This window comes from Zea mays, chromosome 1 (assembly GCF_902167145.1).
Source record: "Zea mays cultivar B73 chromosome 1, Zm-B73-REFERENCE-NAM-5.0, whole genome shotgun sequence".
Lineage (NCBI taxonomy): Eukaryota > Viridiplantae > Streptophyta > Magnoliopsida > Poales > Poaceae > Zea > Zea mays.
In genome coordinates, this window is record NC_050096.1 from 252,801,044 (window position 1) to 252,817,255 (window position 16,212).

The window sequence follows — 16,212 nt, forward strand, 5'->3', positions numbered from 1 at the left end:
ACAGATGCTGGGGTCGTCGTCTTCCTCGGACCCAGAGGGCCCGTAGGTCGAGACGTCCGTCAACCGGTCCCAAGGCGACCGCATGCGAAACCCCAGAGGGTTTGGATTCGCCTCTACCGAGAGCGTCCACCAAAGCGAGGTCGCTAGGCGGGTTGAGGCTGAATCCAAATGACGTAGGATGGGAATCGGTCGGTACCTCTTGGTCGACGAGCGGCGATGAAGTCACGTCGGGGACTGACTGCACCGTCGTCTCAGGTACGAGGGTGACGTCCAGCAAGCCCTCCGCGAGCGCGCTGGCGTCGTCCGCTCGCTCGGGATTGGCGTGTCGCGGGGAGACGGCGCTCGTCTTCGTCTCAGACGCAAAGTCGATACCCGGTGCGCCCCTCATTGGGGTGCCGGAGCTGTCGACTCGCTCGACAGCCGACGAGGCGCTGCCTCCTGCTTGGCCTTGGTTGCCCTGCCTTCCCCTCCGCCGACGGGGAAGAAGGCGGGACGAGCTCGAAGATTGTTCCTCCGCCATGCGGGGAAGACGTCGTCGATTCCGCCGCCGGCGGGCGGGCTGTCGGCCGCCATTGTCGTTGTCGCGCGGCGGTGGAAGGAGCATCATGTCGTAGCTGCCGTCGAGGGACATGAACTCAAGACTCCCGAAATGGAGCACCGTCCCGGGTTGGAGAGGTTGCTGGAGACTGCCCATCTGGAGCTTGACGGGAAGCTGTTCGTCAACACGAAGTAGGCTCCTACCTGGCGCGCCAACTGTCGGCGTTCCGAGACCGGGGGGTCCCTTGGGCCGACGAGTGAGTGTCGCCGCGTGCCCCAGCCCAGATGGGTCGAGCGCGAGGGCGAGCGCGAAGGGGGGAGAAGCGAGGCGGCCGGAGGACGGCGTGAGAGAGGTGGGAATCCCGCGGCCTTCGTGTTCGTCCCGCGCCCAGGTCGGGTGCGCTTGCAGTAGGGGGTCACAAGCGTCCACGCGGGAGAGGGAAGCGAGCGGCCCCAAGAGAGCGCCTGTCTCGTCCTCGTCCCCGCGCGGCCAACCCTCTCTAAGAGGGCTCTGGTCCTTCCTTTTATAGGCGTAAGGAGAGGAGCCAGGTGTACAATGGGGGATGTAGCAGAGTGCTACGTGTCTAGCGGGGGAGAGCTAGCGCCCTAAGTACATGCCGATGTGGCAGTCGGAGAGATTTTGGCACCCAGCGGGTGTGATGTCGTGGCCGTCGGAGGAGCGATGGAGCCTGGCGGAGGGACAGCTGTCGGAGCGGTTGAGTCCTTGCTGACGTCCTCTTGCTTCCGTAAGAGAGCTGAGAGCCGCCGTCGTCACAGAGCATGCGGGGCACCATCATTGCCTATCTGGCGGAGCTAGCCAGATGGGACACCAGTCTTGTTCTCTGCGGCCCGAGTCAGCTCGGGGTAGGGTGATGATGGCGCTTCCTGTTGACGTGGCTGGCCTGTGCCCTAGGTTGGGCGATGTGGAGGCTCCTCCGAAGCCGAGGTCGAGTCTGTCTTCCATGGCCGAGGCCGAGTCCGAGCCCCTGGGTCGGGCGAGGCGGAGGTCATCGGCAGAGGCCAGGGCGGAGTCCGAGCCCTGGGGTCGGGCGAAGCGGAGTTCGTCGTCTTCTGGGGCTGAGCCCGAGTCCGAGCCCTGGGGTCGGGCGGAGCGGAGTTCGTCGTCTTCTGGGGCTGAGCCCGAGTCCGAGCCCTGGGGTCGGGCGGAGCGGAGTTCGTCGTCTTCTGGGGCTGAGCCCGAGTCCGAGCCCTGGGGTCGGGCGGAGCGGAGTTCGTCGTCTTCTGGGGCTGAGCCCGAGTCCGAGCCCTGGGTCAGGCGGAGCGGAGTTCGCCGTCTTCCGGGACTTAGCCCGAGTCCGAGCCCTGGGTCGGGCGGAGCGGAGCTTCCTATGGTGCCTTTGGCAGGGCCTGACTGCCTGTCAGTCTCACTCTGTCAAGTGGTACTGCAGTCGGAGTGGCGTAGGCGGCGCTGTCCTTCTGTCAGGCTGATCAGTGGAGCGGCGAAGTGATGGCGGTCACTTCGGCTCTGCCGGGGGGCGCGCGTCAGGATAAAGGTGTCAGGCTACCTTTGCATTAAATGCTCCTGTGACTTGGTCGGTCGGCGCGGCGATTTAGTCAGGGTTGCTTCTTAGCGAAGGCAGGGCCTCGGGCGAGCCGGAGATATGTTCGCCGTCGGAGGGGGGCCTCGGGCGAGACGGAAATCCTCCGGGGCTGGCTGCCCTTGTCCGAGGCTAGGCTCGGGCGAGGCGTGACCGAGTCGCTCGAATGGACTGATCCCTGACTTAATCGCACCCATCAGGCCTTAGCAGCTTTATGCTGATGGGGGTTACCAGCTGAGAATTAGGAGTCTTGAGGGTACCCCTAATTATGGTCCCCGACACCTTTGTATTTGAGTCATAACCTAACAAAAACCCTTCTACGGCTTTGTGAGCAAATTTGGAATTCCTACCCTTCTTCACTAGAATGTAGCATTTACTCCCAAATACACGAAAGTACGATACATTGGGTTTGTTACCGGTTAGCAGCTCATACGACGTCTTCTTGAGGAGGCGATGAAGGTAGACCCTGTTGATGGCGTGGCAAGCCGTGTTCACGGCTTCCGACCAAAAGCACTCGAGGGTCTTGAACTCTCCAAGCATCGTCCTCGCCATATCGATGAGCGTCATGTTCTTCCTCTCTACCACACCATTTTGTTGTGGTGTGTAGGGAGCGGAGAACTCGTGCTTGATCCCTTCCTCCTCAAGGAACTCCTCCACTTGAAGGTTCTTGAACTCGGACCCGTTGTCGCTCCTTATCTTCTTCACCTTGAGCTCAAACTCATTTTGAGCTCTCCTTAGGAAGCGCTTGAGGGTCCCTTGGGTTTCAGACTTATCCTGCAAAAAGAACACCCAAGTGAAGCGGGAAAAGTCATCAACAATAACTAGACCATACTTACTTCCTCCTATGCTTAGATAGGCGACGGGTCCGAAGAGGTCCATATGTAGCAGCTCCAGGGGTCTTGATGTGGTCATCACATTCTTGCTGTGATGCGCTCCTCCCACTTGTTTACCTGCTTGACAAGCTGCACAAGGTCTATCTTTTTTGAAAGTAACATTGGTTAGACCTATCACGTGTTCTCCCTTTAGAAGCTTGTGTAAGTTCTTCATCCCCACATGTGCTAAGCGGCGATGCCACAGCCAGCCCATGCTAGTCTTAGCAATTAAGCATGCATCTAAACCGGCCTCCTCTTTTGCAAAATCAACTAAATAAAGTTTGCCGTCTAATACACCCTTAAAAGCTAGTGAACCATCACTTCTTCTAAAGACAGACACATCTATATTTGTAAATAGACAATTATAACCCATATTACATAATTGACTAACAGATAGCAAATTATATCCAAGACACTCAACTAAAAACACATTAGAGATAGAGTGCTCATTTGAAATTGCAATCTTGCCTAAGCCTTTCACCTTGCCTTGGTTCCCATCACCAAATATGATTGAATCTTGGGAATCCTTATTCTTGACGTAGGAGGTGAACATCTTCTTCTCCCCTGTCATATGGTTTGTGCATCCGCTGTCGATAATCCAGCTGGAACCCCCGGATGCATAAACTTGCAAGGCAAATTTAGGTTTGGGACTTAGGTACCCAACTCTTGTTGGGTCCTACAAGGTTAGTCACAATTGTCTTAGGGACCCAAATGCAAGTTTTATCACCCTTGCATTTTGCCCCTAATTTCCTAGCAACTATCTTCCTATCCTTTCTACAAATAGCAAAGGAAGCATTTAAAGCATGATAAATTGTAGAGGGTCCATTCATAACTTTCCTAGGAACATGAACAATATTCTTTCTAGGCACATGATGAATATTTTTCCTAGGCATATCTCTACCATGCATATAGGAAGAACTAGAAGCAAACATAGCATAAGAATCATAGGTATGTGAATCAAAAGCATTATAAGCATTACAACTCCTATGAGACTGTCTTCTATCATTGTACATAAAAGCATGGTTCTTTTTAGTACTACTTGCCATAGGAGCCTTCCCTTTCTCCTTGGCGGAGATGGGAGCCTTATGGCTTGTTTAGTTCTTGGCTTCCCTCTTGAAGCCAAGTTCATCCTTAATAGAGGGGTGTCTACCAACCATGTAGGCATCCCTAGCAAATTTTAGTTTATCAAAATTACTCTTGCTAGTCTTAAGTTGGGCATTAAGACTAGCCACCTCATCACTTAATTTAGAAATTGAGGCTAGGTGTTTGCTATAAGCATCAATATCAAAGTCTTTACACCTATTGCAAGTTTCAACAATTTCTACACAAGATGTTGATTTACTAGCTATTTCTAACTTAGCATTCAAATCATCATTAATGCTCCTTAAGCTAGAAATTTTCTCATGGCAAGAAGATAATTCACAAGAAAGCATTTCATTTCTTTTAACTTCTAAAGCATGAGATTTTTGTGCTTCTACAAATTTGTCATGTTCTTCATACAACAAATCCTCTTGCTTTTCTAAAAGCCTATTTTTATCATTCAAGGCATCAATTAATTCATTAATTTTATCTACCTTGGTTCTATCTAGGCCCTTAAATAAACATGAATAATCTATTTCATCCTCATCACTAGATTCGTCCTCACTTGGAGAAGCATAAGTAGAGTTTCGAGTACATACCTTCTTCTCCCTTGCCATAAGGCATGTGTGACGCTCGTTGGGGAAGAGGGATGACTTGTTGAAGGCGGTGGCGGCGAGTCCTTCATTGTCGGAGTCAGACGAGGAGCAATCCGAATCCCACTCCTTTCCAAGATGTGCCTCGCCCTTTGCCTTCTTGTAGTTTTTCTTCTTTTCCCACTTTCCACTCTTCTTTTCCTGGTCACTATCATTATCAGGACAATTAGCTATAAAATGACCAATCTTACCACATTTGAAGCAGGAGCGCTTCCCCTTCATCTTGTTCTTGTTGGGGGTGCTCCTTGCGACCTGTTAGCGCCGTCTTGAATCATTAAGTCCGGCCGCCTCAATTTGTGCCACCTTGCTAGGTAGCGTCTCCTTGCTTCTTGTTGCCTTGAGAGCAAGAGGTTGAGGCTCATTGATTGGACCATTCAATGCGTCGTCCACGTATCTTGCTTCCTTGATCATCATTCGCCCGCTCACGAACTTTCCAAGTATCTCCTCGGGCGTCATCTTGGTGTACCTAGGATTCTCACGAATATTGTTTACAAGATGAGGATCAAGGACAGTAAAAGACCTTAGCATTAGGTGGACGACGTCGTGGTCCGTCCATCGCGTGCTTCCATAGCTTCTTATCTTGTTGACAAGGGTCTTGAGCCGATTGTATGTTTGGGTTGGCTCTTCTCCCCTTATCATCGCGAATCTCCCGAGTTCGCCCTCCACCAACTCCATCTTGGTGAGCATTGTGACGTCGTTCCCCTCATGAGAGATCTTGAGGGTGTCCCAAATTTGCTTGGCGTTATCCAAGCCGCTCACTTTGTGGTATTCATCCCTGCACAATGAAGCTAGAAGAACAGTAGTAGCTTGTGCATTTTTATGAATTTGCTCATTAATGAACATGGGACTATCTGTACTATCAAAGTGCATTCCACTCTCTACAATTTCCCATATACTAGGATGGAGAGAGAACAAGTGACTACACATTTTGTGACTCCAAAATCCGTAATCCTCTCCATCAAAATGAGGAGGTTTACCAAGTGGAATAGATAATAAATGAGCATTTGTACTTTGAGGAATACGAGAGTAATCAAAAGAAAAGTTCGAATTAACCGTTTTCTTTTTCTCGTAGTCGTCATCGTCCTTTTGGGAAGAGGAAGATTCGTCGCTGTCGTAGTAGACGATCTCCTTGATGCGCCTTGTCTTCTTCTTCTTCCCGTCTCTTCTTTTGTGGCTCGAGCCTGAGTCCGTAGGCTTGTCATCTTTCGGCTCATTGAAGATAGACTCCTTCTCGTTGTTGTTGACCACCATCCCCTTTCCCTTAGGATCCATCTCTTCGGGCGATTAGTCCCTTCTTGAAGAGAACGCCTCTGATACCAATTGAGAGCACCTAGAGGGGGGTGAATAGGTGATCCTGGAAAACTTAAAACTTAAGCCACAAAACTTGGTTAAGTGTTAGCACAATAATCTCCAAGTGGCTAGAGAGGAGTCTCAACAAAACACAATAACCACAAAGATATCAATCATAGAGATGGCACGGTGGTTATCACGTGGTTCGGCCAAGACCAATGCTTGCCTATTCCACGTTGTGGCGTCCCAACGGACGAGGGTTGCAATCAACCCCTCTCAAGCGGTCCAAAGACCCACTTGAATACCACGGTGTTTTTCTTTGCTTTTCTTAATCTCGTTTGCGAGGAATCTCCACAACTTGGAGCCTCTCGCCCTTACACTTGAAGTTCACAAAGAAGCACGGAGCAAGGGAGGGATTAGCAACTCACACGAGACACAAAGATCACAGCAAATACACACACACAAGACCCAGACTTGAGCTCAAGAGACTAGCACACTAGAACGGAGCTCAAATCACTAGAATGTCGAACAAGTGCGCAAGAATGAAGTGTGAGTGATCAAGAATGCTTAGGAATGCTTGGTTTTCTCCTCCTTGCGCCTAGGGGTCCCTTTTATAGCCCCAAGGCAGCTAGGAGCCGTTGAGAGCAATCCAGGAAGGCAATTCTTGCCTTCTGTCGCCTGGCGCACCGGACAGTCCGGTGCACACCGGACACTGTCCGATGCCCGATTTCTTTCCTTCTATGGCGAAGCCGACCGTTGGCAGCCTTGGAGCCGTTGGCGCACCGGACAGTCCGGTACCTCCTTCTAGCCGTTGGCTCGGCCACGTGTCCCGCGCAGATCGCGCGGCCGACCGTTGGCCCGGCCGACCGTTGGCTCACCGGACAGTCCGGTGCACACCGGACAGTCCGGTGAATTATAGTCGTACGTCGCCGGTGAATTCCCGAGAGCGGCCAGTTCGCTCGAGCCAGCCTGGCGCACCGGACACTGTCCGGTGCACCATCGGACAGTCCGGTGCTCCTAGACTGAGCAGAGTCTTGGCTGCTCGAGCCAAGACAATTCCAATTCGATTTTTCCTGTTTCCAGCACTTAGACACAATACATTAGTCTCTAAAACAATGTACTAAGTCCGAGAAACGTACCTTTATCCTTGATTTGTACTTTGTCCACCATTTTACACTTAGGCACTTGTGTTAGACACTAAATCACCAAAATACTTAGAAATGGCCCAAGGGCACATTTCCCTTTCACCTGTAACGATCTGCTGTCCAACTTACTGAAAACATTTGTGGTGTCCTGCTTTGAAATATTTGCTGGTCACTCTTTTTACCGAACACACAAGATTAATAAGAAGATTTGCTGGCCACATTTTGATAGACAAAATTTCAATTATCTATTTCTGTTCAATGTTTGGAGAGATATTTTTTGTGTCGACTTTTGCTAAATTTTCAGATAATCAAGTAGCTAATTGGATTTCCAGTGGTGTCATTGGATTTTTGCTATGTGCAAAAGAAGGTCGTGCAGTGAACTTCTTAACTCCTGTGAATCCAATTGAGAAAATAGAAGGAGCAGCAAACACTTATTGGTAAGTATGTGAATGGATGAGGTGAACTTGTAATGATCTGCTATCCAACTTACTGAAAACGTTTGTGGTGTCCTGCTTTGAAATATTTGCTGGTCACTTTTTTACCGAACACACAAGATTAATAAGAAGATTTGCTGGCCACATTTTGATAAACAAAATTTCAATTATCTGTTTTAATGTTGGAGCATAATTTTAGAGGAAGCACTTGGAATTGGTCAGACCATTATTGCACAAACAGTCTTCTGAGGATCATATGTGGGTTAAATGTTGGAGCCTCAAGTTACCAATATGTTGTACTGTCATGATATATTTTGTGAGTAGCATAGCAAAAGAAGGTCGTGCAGTGAACTTCTTAACTCCTGTGAATCCAATTGAGAAAATAGAAGGAGCAGCAAGCACTTATTGGCAAGTATGTGAATGGATGAGGTGAACCTGTAATGATCTGTTGTCCAACTTACTGAAAACTTTTGTGGTGTCCTGCTTTGAAATATTTGCTGGTCACTTTTTTACCGAACACGCAAGATTAATAAGAAGATTTGCTGGCCACATTTTGATAGACAAAATTTCAATTATCTGTTTTTTGTTCAATGTTTGGAGAGATATTTTTTGTGTCGACTTTTGCTAAATTTACAGATAATCAAGTAGTTAATTGGATTTCCAGTGGTGTCATTGGATTTTTGCTATGTGCAAAAGAAGGTCGTGAGTGAACTTCTTAACTCCTGTGAATCCAATTGAGAAAATAGAAGGAGCAACAAAAGCTGGAAGGGAACTCAGATTTTACAATTCCGAGGTTTGTTTAGTTTATTTCATTGTCCTTGCTACTTGTCTTTGTGAAAATCCTAGTCCACATTTACTTGGGAAATTGACCTACACACCACAGTAATTTATTAAAATTATACAGGCATTTCCTTCATATTTTTTTGTCACAACACCCCCATAAATGACTACTGACTCATCATTTCTCTTGTTCAAGAAGCTCTTACCATAATGGAGTACTTGTGATCATAGTTGTCCTCTATTGTTTTTTGTTTGAAGATATTGTGCCTGACATCAGATTTCTATTTGAATTTTCCTTGTTTCACAGATCCATAGGGCTGATTTTGTTCATTTGTAAGAAGAGAACTGGAAGCATATACCACTCCTAGTACTTCTGCTGAAAACGTGAGTTGTTTGTTAGTTACTCTGTTGATGGAGTGGTTAGTCTTTGTGCCCATGCATTTTGTTCTGCCAACATTTGTAAGAAGAGAACTAGAAACATATACCACTCCTTTTTTTGCAATTGCTACTGCAGTGCTAACCTTTGACTCTATTTTCATATGCATCATGACAGGAGAAACCAAAAGAATCAGTGTTAGAACCGCAGAAGATAAAGATATTGCCAATGACCAGGTGCTGAAATCTTTAAAGTTTCTATGACATTCACTACCTAATGTCATTTGTAAAAAGGTGTTTACCGTGTCTACATTAATCCGAAAATGCAATCCACATGAGACTTAAGTGTTCAGAATCAAGCAAAACAATACACGGTCTACAATTCAAAAAATTGCTCCTAGCAAACCGAGTATAAACAAACATAATAATACCACACTTCATTGGAGAGTCGATCATACCTTGGTCGAGGTCTGCGCGGTTGAGCAATAGCAGATATCGTTCCTATCCGATGGCGGGGCAAGCTCCTTCTCCTTCGTCCTTCCTCTCGGGCGGGGCAGGGCAATGAATGAGGCGGGGCAGGGCAATGAAGCTCGGGGCCACGCGCGGGGTATTGAGCTTGGAGCGAAGCGCATGCAGGCGTGCGGGTGTTGGTGGTGTTTGCGGAGAGGTTGCGGCATGGCTGGCGGCGTGGGGTTCGCGGCTGCAAGGCGTGCAGAGCGGCTGGCGGGCGTTTCGCGATGGCAGTTCACGGCTGGCGGCTGGCAAGCGGGGTGCGGGCGGGCGTGCGGGTGGTGGCGGGCGGTTCGCGGCTGGCTACTGCCATGCGGGGGTGCGGGCGGGCGTGCGGGTGGTGGCGGGATCCGCGGCGGGGGAGTGCTTCGCGCGGGATTCGCGGAGCTTGAGGAGCGCGGGCGATTCGCGGGAGCTTGAGGAGCGGCGGGCAGGCGGGGTGCGGGCGGTGGCGGGCGTTTCGCGAGGGCGGTTCGCGGCTGGCTGCTGCCAAGCGGGGTGCGGGCGGGCGTGTGGGTGGTGGCGGGATTCGCGGCGGGGGAGTGCTTCGCGCGGGATTCGCGGAGATTGAGGACCGGTGGGCGTTTCGCGTAGGCGGGGGCAGTCTACAATGCGTCCTTAATAGTTAGTACAGATAAGAGGGTACAATATCACTTTGGGATCACAAATAACCTAAAATAAGCTACCCAATGCCAACTTATTTTAGCTTATTCGTAGTCTCAAAGTGATATTTTACCCTCCTTCCATTCCACCATAATCCAACTTATATAATTTAGGAGGGACACAAATACATCCTGATGTTAGGTTCTAAAGTATGCTTAAATTTTATGATTTTTAACAAGTAGCCATAGTTGAGATTGAGATCCACTAATAAATAACATGATCATTTTGTGGTACAACAATGAATGTGTCTAGACTTGTTCTAGTTTGTTCCATATCTATATTATACGATTATAGGCTGACTGAAATTTACATGAACACCTTTTTTGGTCAGGCTGGTTCAATGATTTGGGTTGCTGACAAAGTCCTTGATCATTCTCGGCTGAAGACAACTAACTGGAAATTTATCATTCCTCATTTATACTGGAATTACCGAAATGACGATGTGCTGCTAAATATTTAGAAAAGAGAGATTTATTTAGCTCACTTTGTTATCTACACTAGTATTAGTTTGATCGATTATTATTGAAGTTTAGGGCGGAGACGTCAAGCATAACCATGGTGATGCTCGTCTTCACCTGCGTCCCAGACACACTTGTATGTGCGTTCGCTGGCTGGATTCTCTCCTACTTCGGAGGGGACTGGCCAGGCCACCACGACATCGTTGCGTCATCGTGCCTGCAGGCTCGGGCGCCACTGTAATCGATCAACTCCAGTTTCTAGGCGGATGTGCCTTCGTCCTTGCCTAGTTTGATTATCGTGCCTCAAGTTACTTAGGTATAAATAAAAAATGGTGGTATTTTTTAAGGTATAACAAACGATGGCATATTTTCATGTTTAGATGAAGCTTTCGTGAAAACATGACAAATGCACGCATATGCAACATGCTATTGAATATATATGCAATTAAAGATGTATGAACCAAAATACATAGAAACACCTTCTGTATATCTACTTGCACAATGATAGGCCTATTCGCCTTGGATTTGGAACTAACCACACTGGGGCTGGCCAGTTGGACCAAAGCTGAGGAGATACTATTTTCTCGCTGCAATTACGTTCCAAGTCAAATACACCAATATCACGTCGTTTACTCTTGAAATATGTATATGGTTCGTCATCAGCGAAGTAGATATGATTTGCTTTCAGCTGTGGGTGTTCTTCTGCATGGAGGCAAAGTGATAGGTTGTGCCCAAGAAACAACACATTCGCACCCAGGCTACTTATCTCAACAAGTTTTTTTGAAGTTGGTTCCAGTTTATAAACTTTGATCATGGAGGTACTATGCCAAGGCAAGTCAGGTCCAAAATCTGGATCATATTCATCTTCGTTATCCCCTTCTTCTATAGTGTCGTCGGACCTCCATATTTGCAGCATCTGACCACATGAAGCTTGAACCATGTAAATCTTCTCGTCGTAGAGATCTTTAACACGACCCAAAAATATCTTGTGCGTGATTGTTGGGGTACCAAGATCGAATTCATGGATTTCTCCTAGTTGAGTGCAGGCATACAACAATTGACCATTAAATAAGCAATCATCATAGGAATCACCTTGTGGCAACCAAGTCCATTTATCATCCCCTGCCCTTGCAAAGGAAAGCTGACAGTGTGGGTTATGGATGAGCACCATAAAGTAGTCTCCCGCGGATGGATCTGAAGAGAGGAAGACCTTGTGGAAGAGGTGGTCACGTAGCTCACTGAGGTCAAATATGGACGGTATGTCCGAAACTTCCCACACCCCAGAGTACCATGAGTGCTCATATCCGCAAACGACTCCAATATCACTAAAGATCGGCTTCACCTGATCAATGGTGGTGACAGATGGCAAGGCAATCTGGTCGCCGGTGATGGGGTTTACAATGTGCAACTCAGACCTCTCATCAGCGATGACAATCCAACCATATGACGAGCCAAAGATGTACCTGCTACAGAGAGGAGGGTCCGGCAGAGTTAACATGTAGGTCTTCTTCTCTGCAAGGCTGTACAGGCAAGCTGCCTTTGTGCCGGCAGACTCAGAGGTGTAGAGAAGGCATGGTGTGTGCTGAGGATTGTAAGATCCACTGTTGCATAGACTCGTGTATATGTCACGCCATATGGAACAGACTGATCCAGCACGCACAAGGTCAGGTAACTCTAGATTAGCAAAGATAAGCCACAGAACATCGAACGACAGGTCCTCCGCCGTCTTCTCCATCGTATTCGGATCAAATAGAGTGTTGAACTCGGATGCTTCAAATCGTGACTTATCCATCAGCTTGGGATGAGATAGATTACTATTGAACTTGGACAATATAAATCGCAGCTTCTCCATCAGCTTCATATTAAACATGGTACTACTGAACTTGTATACTATAAATCGAAAACCACCAACAGTATACATCCTCAATACTCAGATTAGACCCGTGGAACTAGCGACTAGGAACTAACGATCCTGGAGGGTACATGGTACTACTGAACAACAGGTTTGGTTGTGTTGCACCGTTTCGCAGAACGGGAAGAAAAGGTATGGGACGTGCGTCTTGAGGTAGTAATTTATAAGGGCGTGGAGGGAGTTTGTTGAATTCTGTTACCGTCGGAGTCGGACTCTATCTCTATCTCCAAAAGTCCGTTCTAATCTAATCTCTTCGTGCGTCGTCCTAATCAGCGCGAGCCGCAGCCCCCGCTGACGCGAATCGCGACCTCCGCGCGACCCTCCGCTGACCCGGTCTCCCTGCCGCCTGGAGCGATGAAACCGCACCCTCGCGCCCAAGCCCAGACTCAAAACTCAGCCAAACCCTTCGCATCTTCCTGTGGTGGCGTCCTCCTCCAACGTTGGTCCGTGTTTGTCTCCATGGCGCTCTCGAATGCCTAAGCCAAGGCCGACCGCGTCGAGCTGGTGCTGCAGGTGCTCGACGAAACGCCCCGCAGGACCGAGTTCTCGTAGACCATGCTCGTCGATTCTCTGGCGAGGGCCGGCCGACAGCACGACGCATTCTGCCTCTCCGCGGAGATGCGGGCCTCCAGCGTGGCCTGCGACTCCCACGTCTGCGTATGTCACTACGGGAAGAGCTACATATTCATCGTAAATTATGTGGAAAGGTTAGTCTGTTAAGCATCTTGCAGATATCTGCAAGGATTCTATATGATTCCAGAGTAGATGTAATAGGTATTCAGGTAAATACAAATGAAGTTATACTGCACTGTTTTGTCAATCGTGTTTAGAGATTTAGATTGGTAAGCCATTTATGTACGTTGCAAACACATTCTTTCTGTTCCCTATATCATAATGTAAACAAAGATATTCAAGTCCCTATATCATAATGTAAACAATTATGTACCTTCCTCTCTGCAAGGATGTACAAGCAAGCTGCCCTTGTGCAGACAGACTCAGAGGTGTAGAGAAGACATGGTGTCCGCTGAGGATTGCAAGATCCATTGCTGCATAGGCTGATGTATGCGGCACACCATCAGGAGCAGACTGATCCCGCACACATAAGGTCAGGTACCCTCTAGATTAGCAGAAAAAACTTAAACTTTTGGTCTTCTTCCTTTGATTACGAACAAATATAATATATTTTTTTCTGTAAAATTTTATATATTATTGAACTTATTAAAATTTGTTCTATATCATGTGGTCTCAGTGCACGCTTTGCAGATTTTATCCTGGGAATTCTGAATTTGGCTTGCCCTTTGCGGATTTTCAAGTGGTGTGTGCTATTTGTGGATAGGTTTGGTGCTGCGAACAGTGTGTTAGAACCAAATTCTTGTCAGGCTAAACCGATTTATATCATAGATGCAGGTGATTTTTTTTCTTATGATTATGATCTTAAATGGGATTTAGTTGGACCGTGCTATTCTGCTATAACTGTAAAGTTAGGGTGCCGAATAGTTGATGCACCTGCTTCATCATCTAGAAAAAAGAAATAAAGGAGATTTTTGACGAGTTTCATTTTTTTATGGAACCTTTGTTGGTGGCTCGAGCAACATATAAAGGCGATCATCACTTCCGATGAGTTGAGTTTTATTGCTTACTATTTCCTTCCTTCCGATTCTTAGCTGCTAGGAGCTTTCAAGTTGTTCCCTCCCATAATCTAGAGTAATTACAGATCTGTACACGTTATATAAGCAATTTCCCTTATGCAAACCTGGATGATTAGTTATGTATATAGAATTTTGAAGAGAAAATATATTTTTTCGAATACAGACTTTGTTCTGCCCTCGAATCCTCCATTTTAAATAGCAGCTTGATGTACTAGTTCTCACGCCATGCTGCTATAAAATAATTGGAAGGCCATAGTTTATTTGATTGCCATAGCCCAAAGTTTCACTTCCATTGCCATGGTTGAGTGATGAATTTCCATGATGCTCCTATGGCGTAAAACAAACTAAAAAAGGTCGTCATTAATCATTGTTGGAGTTGTGGTAAAACATATATCAAATCATTTGGTTCATGTGAACTGATCTAGAAACCACGTTCTGTATCAGCAACTCAGCGCACAAGGCTGACTAGAGAGCAACTGTAAGCTTACCACAAACACTAAAAGCCTTCTTCCAACTGGTATGACAGTTCCACTTGGCTTCTCCCTATGTGTGTTTCAAATCAAAATGTGCAAGAGACAGATACCCAATTGAAGACCCATCCATGGTGCCTAAAACATTAAGGGCTTGTTCGGTTAGCTCTCAATCCATGTAGATTGAGTGGGATTGGGTGGGTTTAATTCCCAAGCAAGTTAAAGTTCTTCTAAATTTTTTCCAATCCCATCCAATCCATGTATTATAGGAATAACCGAACAAGACCTAATAAATGCTTATGTAGTTCCAAACCTCACAGTATAATATAGCAAGCTGATTGCAGTTAACTTACCACTGAGAGGGCATTTTTTGTAACGGTCGATGGTGCCTGGCACGATATCACCAATTAAGGACCCACTTTCATCATTTGTTTGTGGAGTCCTCAACGATTGATGATTACTACCCAGCCATGTACCAGCAGTTGACACTGGACTCGGTAAAAAAGATCTTGTGACCTGTACAATCAACTACAAACTTATAATTTCGTAAACCTGTATTTGACTATTTGTTAGCATACTGCACAGCAGTGAAAGCAGAGACATTCAGTAGTTAGATAGGTAGAAACTTAAGAGCATACTTCTTGACTTATGAGGTCCACACACAAAAACGAAAAATTGTCTAACATTTGTTCAAACAGATGAAGCGCATGTCATTAGAGTTGGTTGCCCGTACTATATCTGTGGACATGTGAGCAGATGTTAACTTGGTTTTTATCGTCCACCTTCCCATCATTGGACATGTGAGCACGGCTATCATGGAGTTCTTCAACCAATGGCCCACAATAGTGCTTGCCCTTTTGAACTCACCCGCGTTCAAAAACATCACATGCTCACAAAATCAGTAAGGAAAGCAATAAAAGACATAACTTGTTTCTAAAACGGTGGCTTTTGTTTCTTCAGTTCACCATCATATTCAACTTTGTCATTGTATGTTGCTAAAAAAAACTCGGTCAGGGAGGGAAAGACCGTCCTCCCGGTATTATATTAAGAAAAGACCGAAACAATGGTCTCGGTCGAGAAAATCTTTGAACCCTGGCCCCTATCACTAATGGGCCTCGTCAACGGTCCACTCTGTAACGGCCCAACCGGAGATAAGAAGAAAAAGGGGCCCAAAGGAGCACCCAAATACAAACCTCTCGCTACGGCGGCCAAAAACAAGCATACACAAAACTATCCATAAAAACACCGAGACTGCAGCCCTCCACCACTGGTACTGGGAGCAACCAAAAAGGAGAGACCCTTTGCTCCAGCAGCTTGCCATTTCTCCCTCTTCTCATTGACAAAATCCAAGAGCATGGTGAGGCTTGGTGACACACCATCAAATACCGCTCCGTTCCTATGCTTCCAAATCAACCATGCCCCAAGAATGAGCAGAGAGTCCAATCCTTGTCAAGCCAGACACAATGGCTGAAATTCTTTTCCACCACAATAGGAAGTGAGTGTCATCATGAAGAGGACCCAAACTTTCTTAGAATGTTATACCAGCACACCCTTGAGAAAACACAAGATACCAGCAAATGGTTGGTCTCTGGCTCTTAATCACAAATGGGGCATCTAGGAGGGTGATTCAAGCCTCTTTTTTCCAGCCTGTCAGCAGTCCAGCATCTATTATGAGCCACCAACAACAAAAAAGAACTTACATTTGGGGGTGCCCAAGACTTCTAGATCCTTTGATAATGTTCAAAGGAAACATATCCAAAAAGAGGCCATTGTATACGAACTAGCAGAATATTGGATATCAGGGGCAACTGAAAAAATATGTTTA

The 16,212-nt window shown here is 46.9% G+C and overlaps 1 protein-coding gene and 1 long non-coding RNA gene across 3 annotated transcripts; one reads left to right on the plus strand and one right to left on the minus strand.

Moving 5' to 3' along the window:
• Positions 1-10,846: 10,846 nt before the first annotated feature.
• On the minus strand, positions 10,847-12,306 carry LOC118473219 (uncharacterized). The gene has a single exon (XM_035961990.1). The coding sequence runs from the start codon at positions 12,275-12,277 to the stop codon at positions 10,847-10,849; it is 1,431 nt and encodes a 476-aa protein (XP_035817883.1). The 5' UTR covers positions 12,278-12,306.
• A 103-nt stretch (positions 12,307-12,409) lies between these two features.
• On the plus strand, positions 12,410-14,077 carry LOC118476149 (uncharacterized). 2 transcript variants are annotated; one of them, XR_004855519.1, is made up of 4 exons: positions 12,410-12,975; positions 13,230-13,373; positions 13,518-13,675; positions 13,870-14,077. It is a non-coding gene; the product is annotated as an uncharacterized lncRNA (long non-coding RNA). The 2 variants fall into 2 exon arrangements; XR_004855518.1 differs by having other exon boundaries at positions 12,421-12,975; positions 13,518-14,077.
• The last annotated feature ends 2,135 nt before the right edge of the window (positions 14,078-16,212 follow it).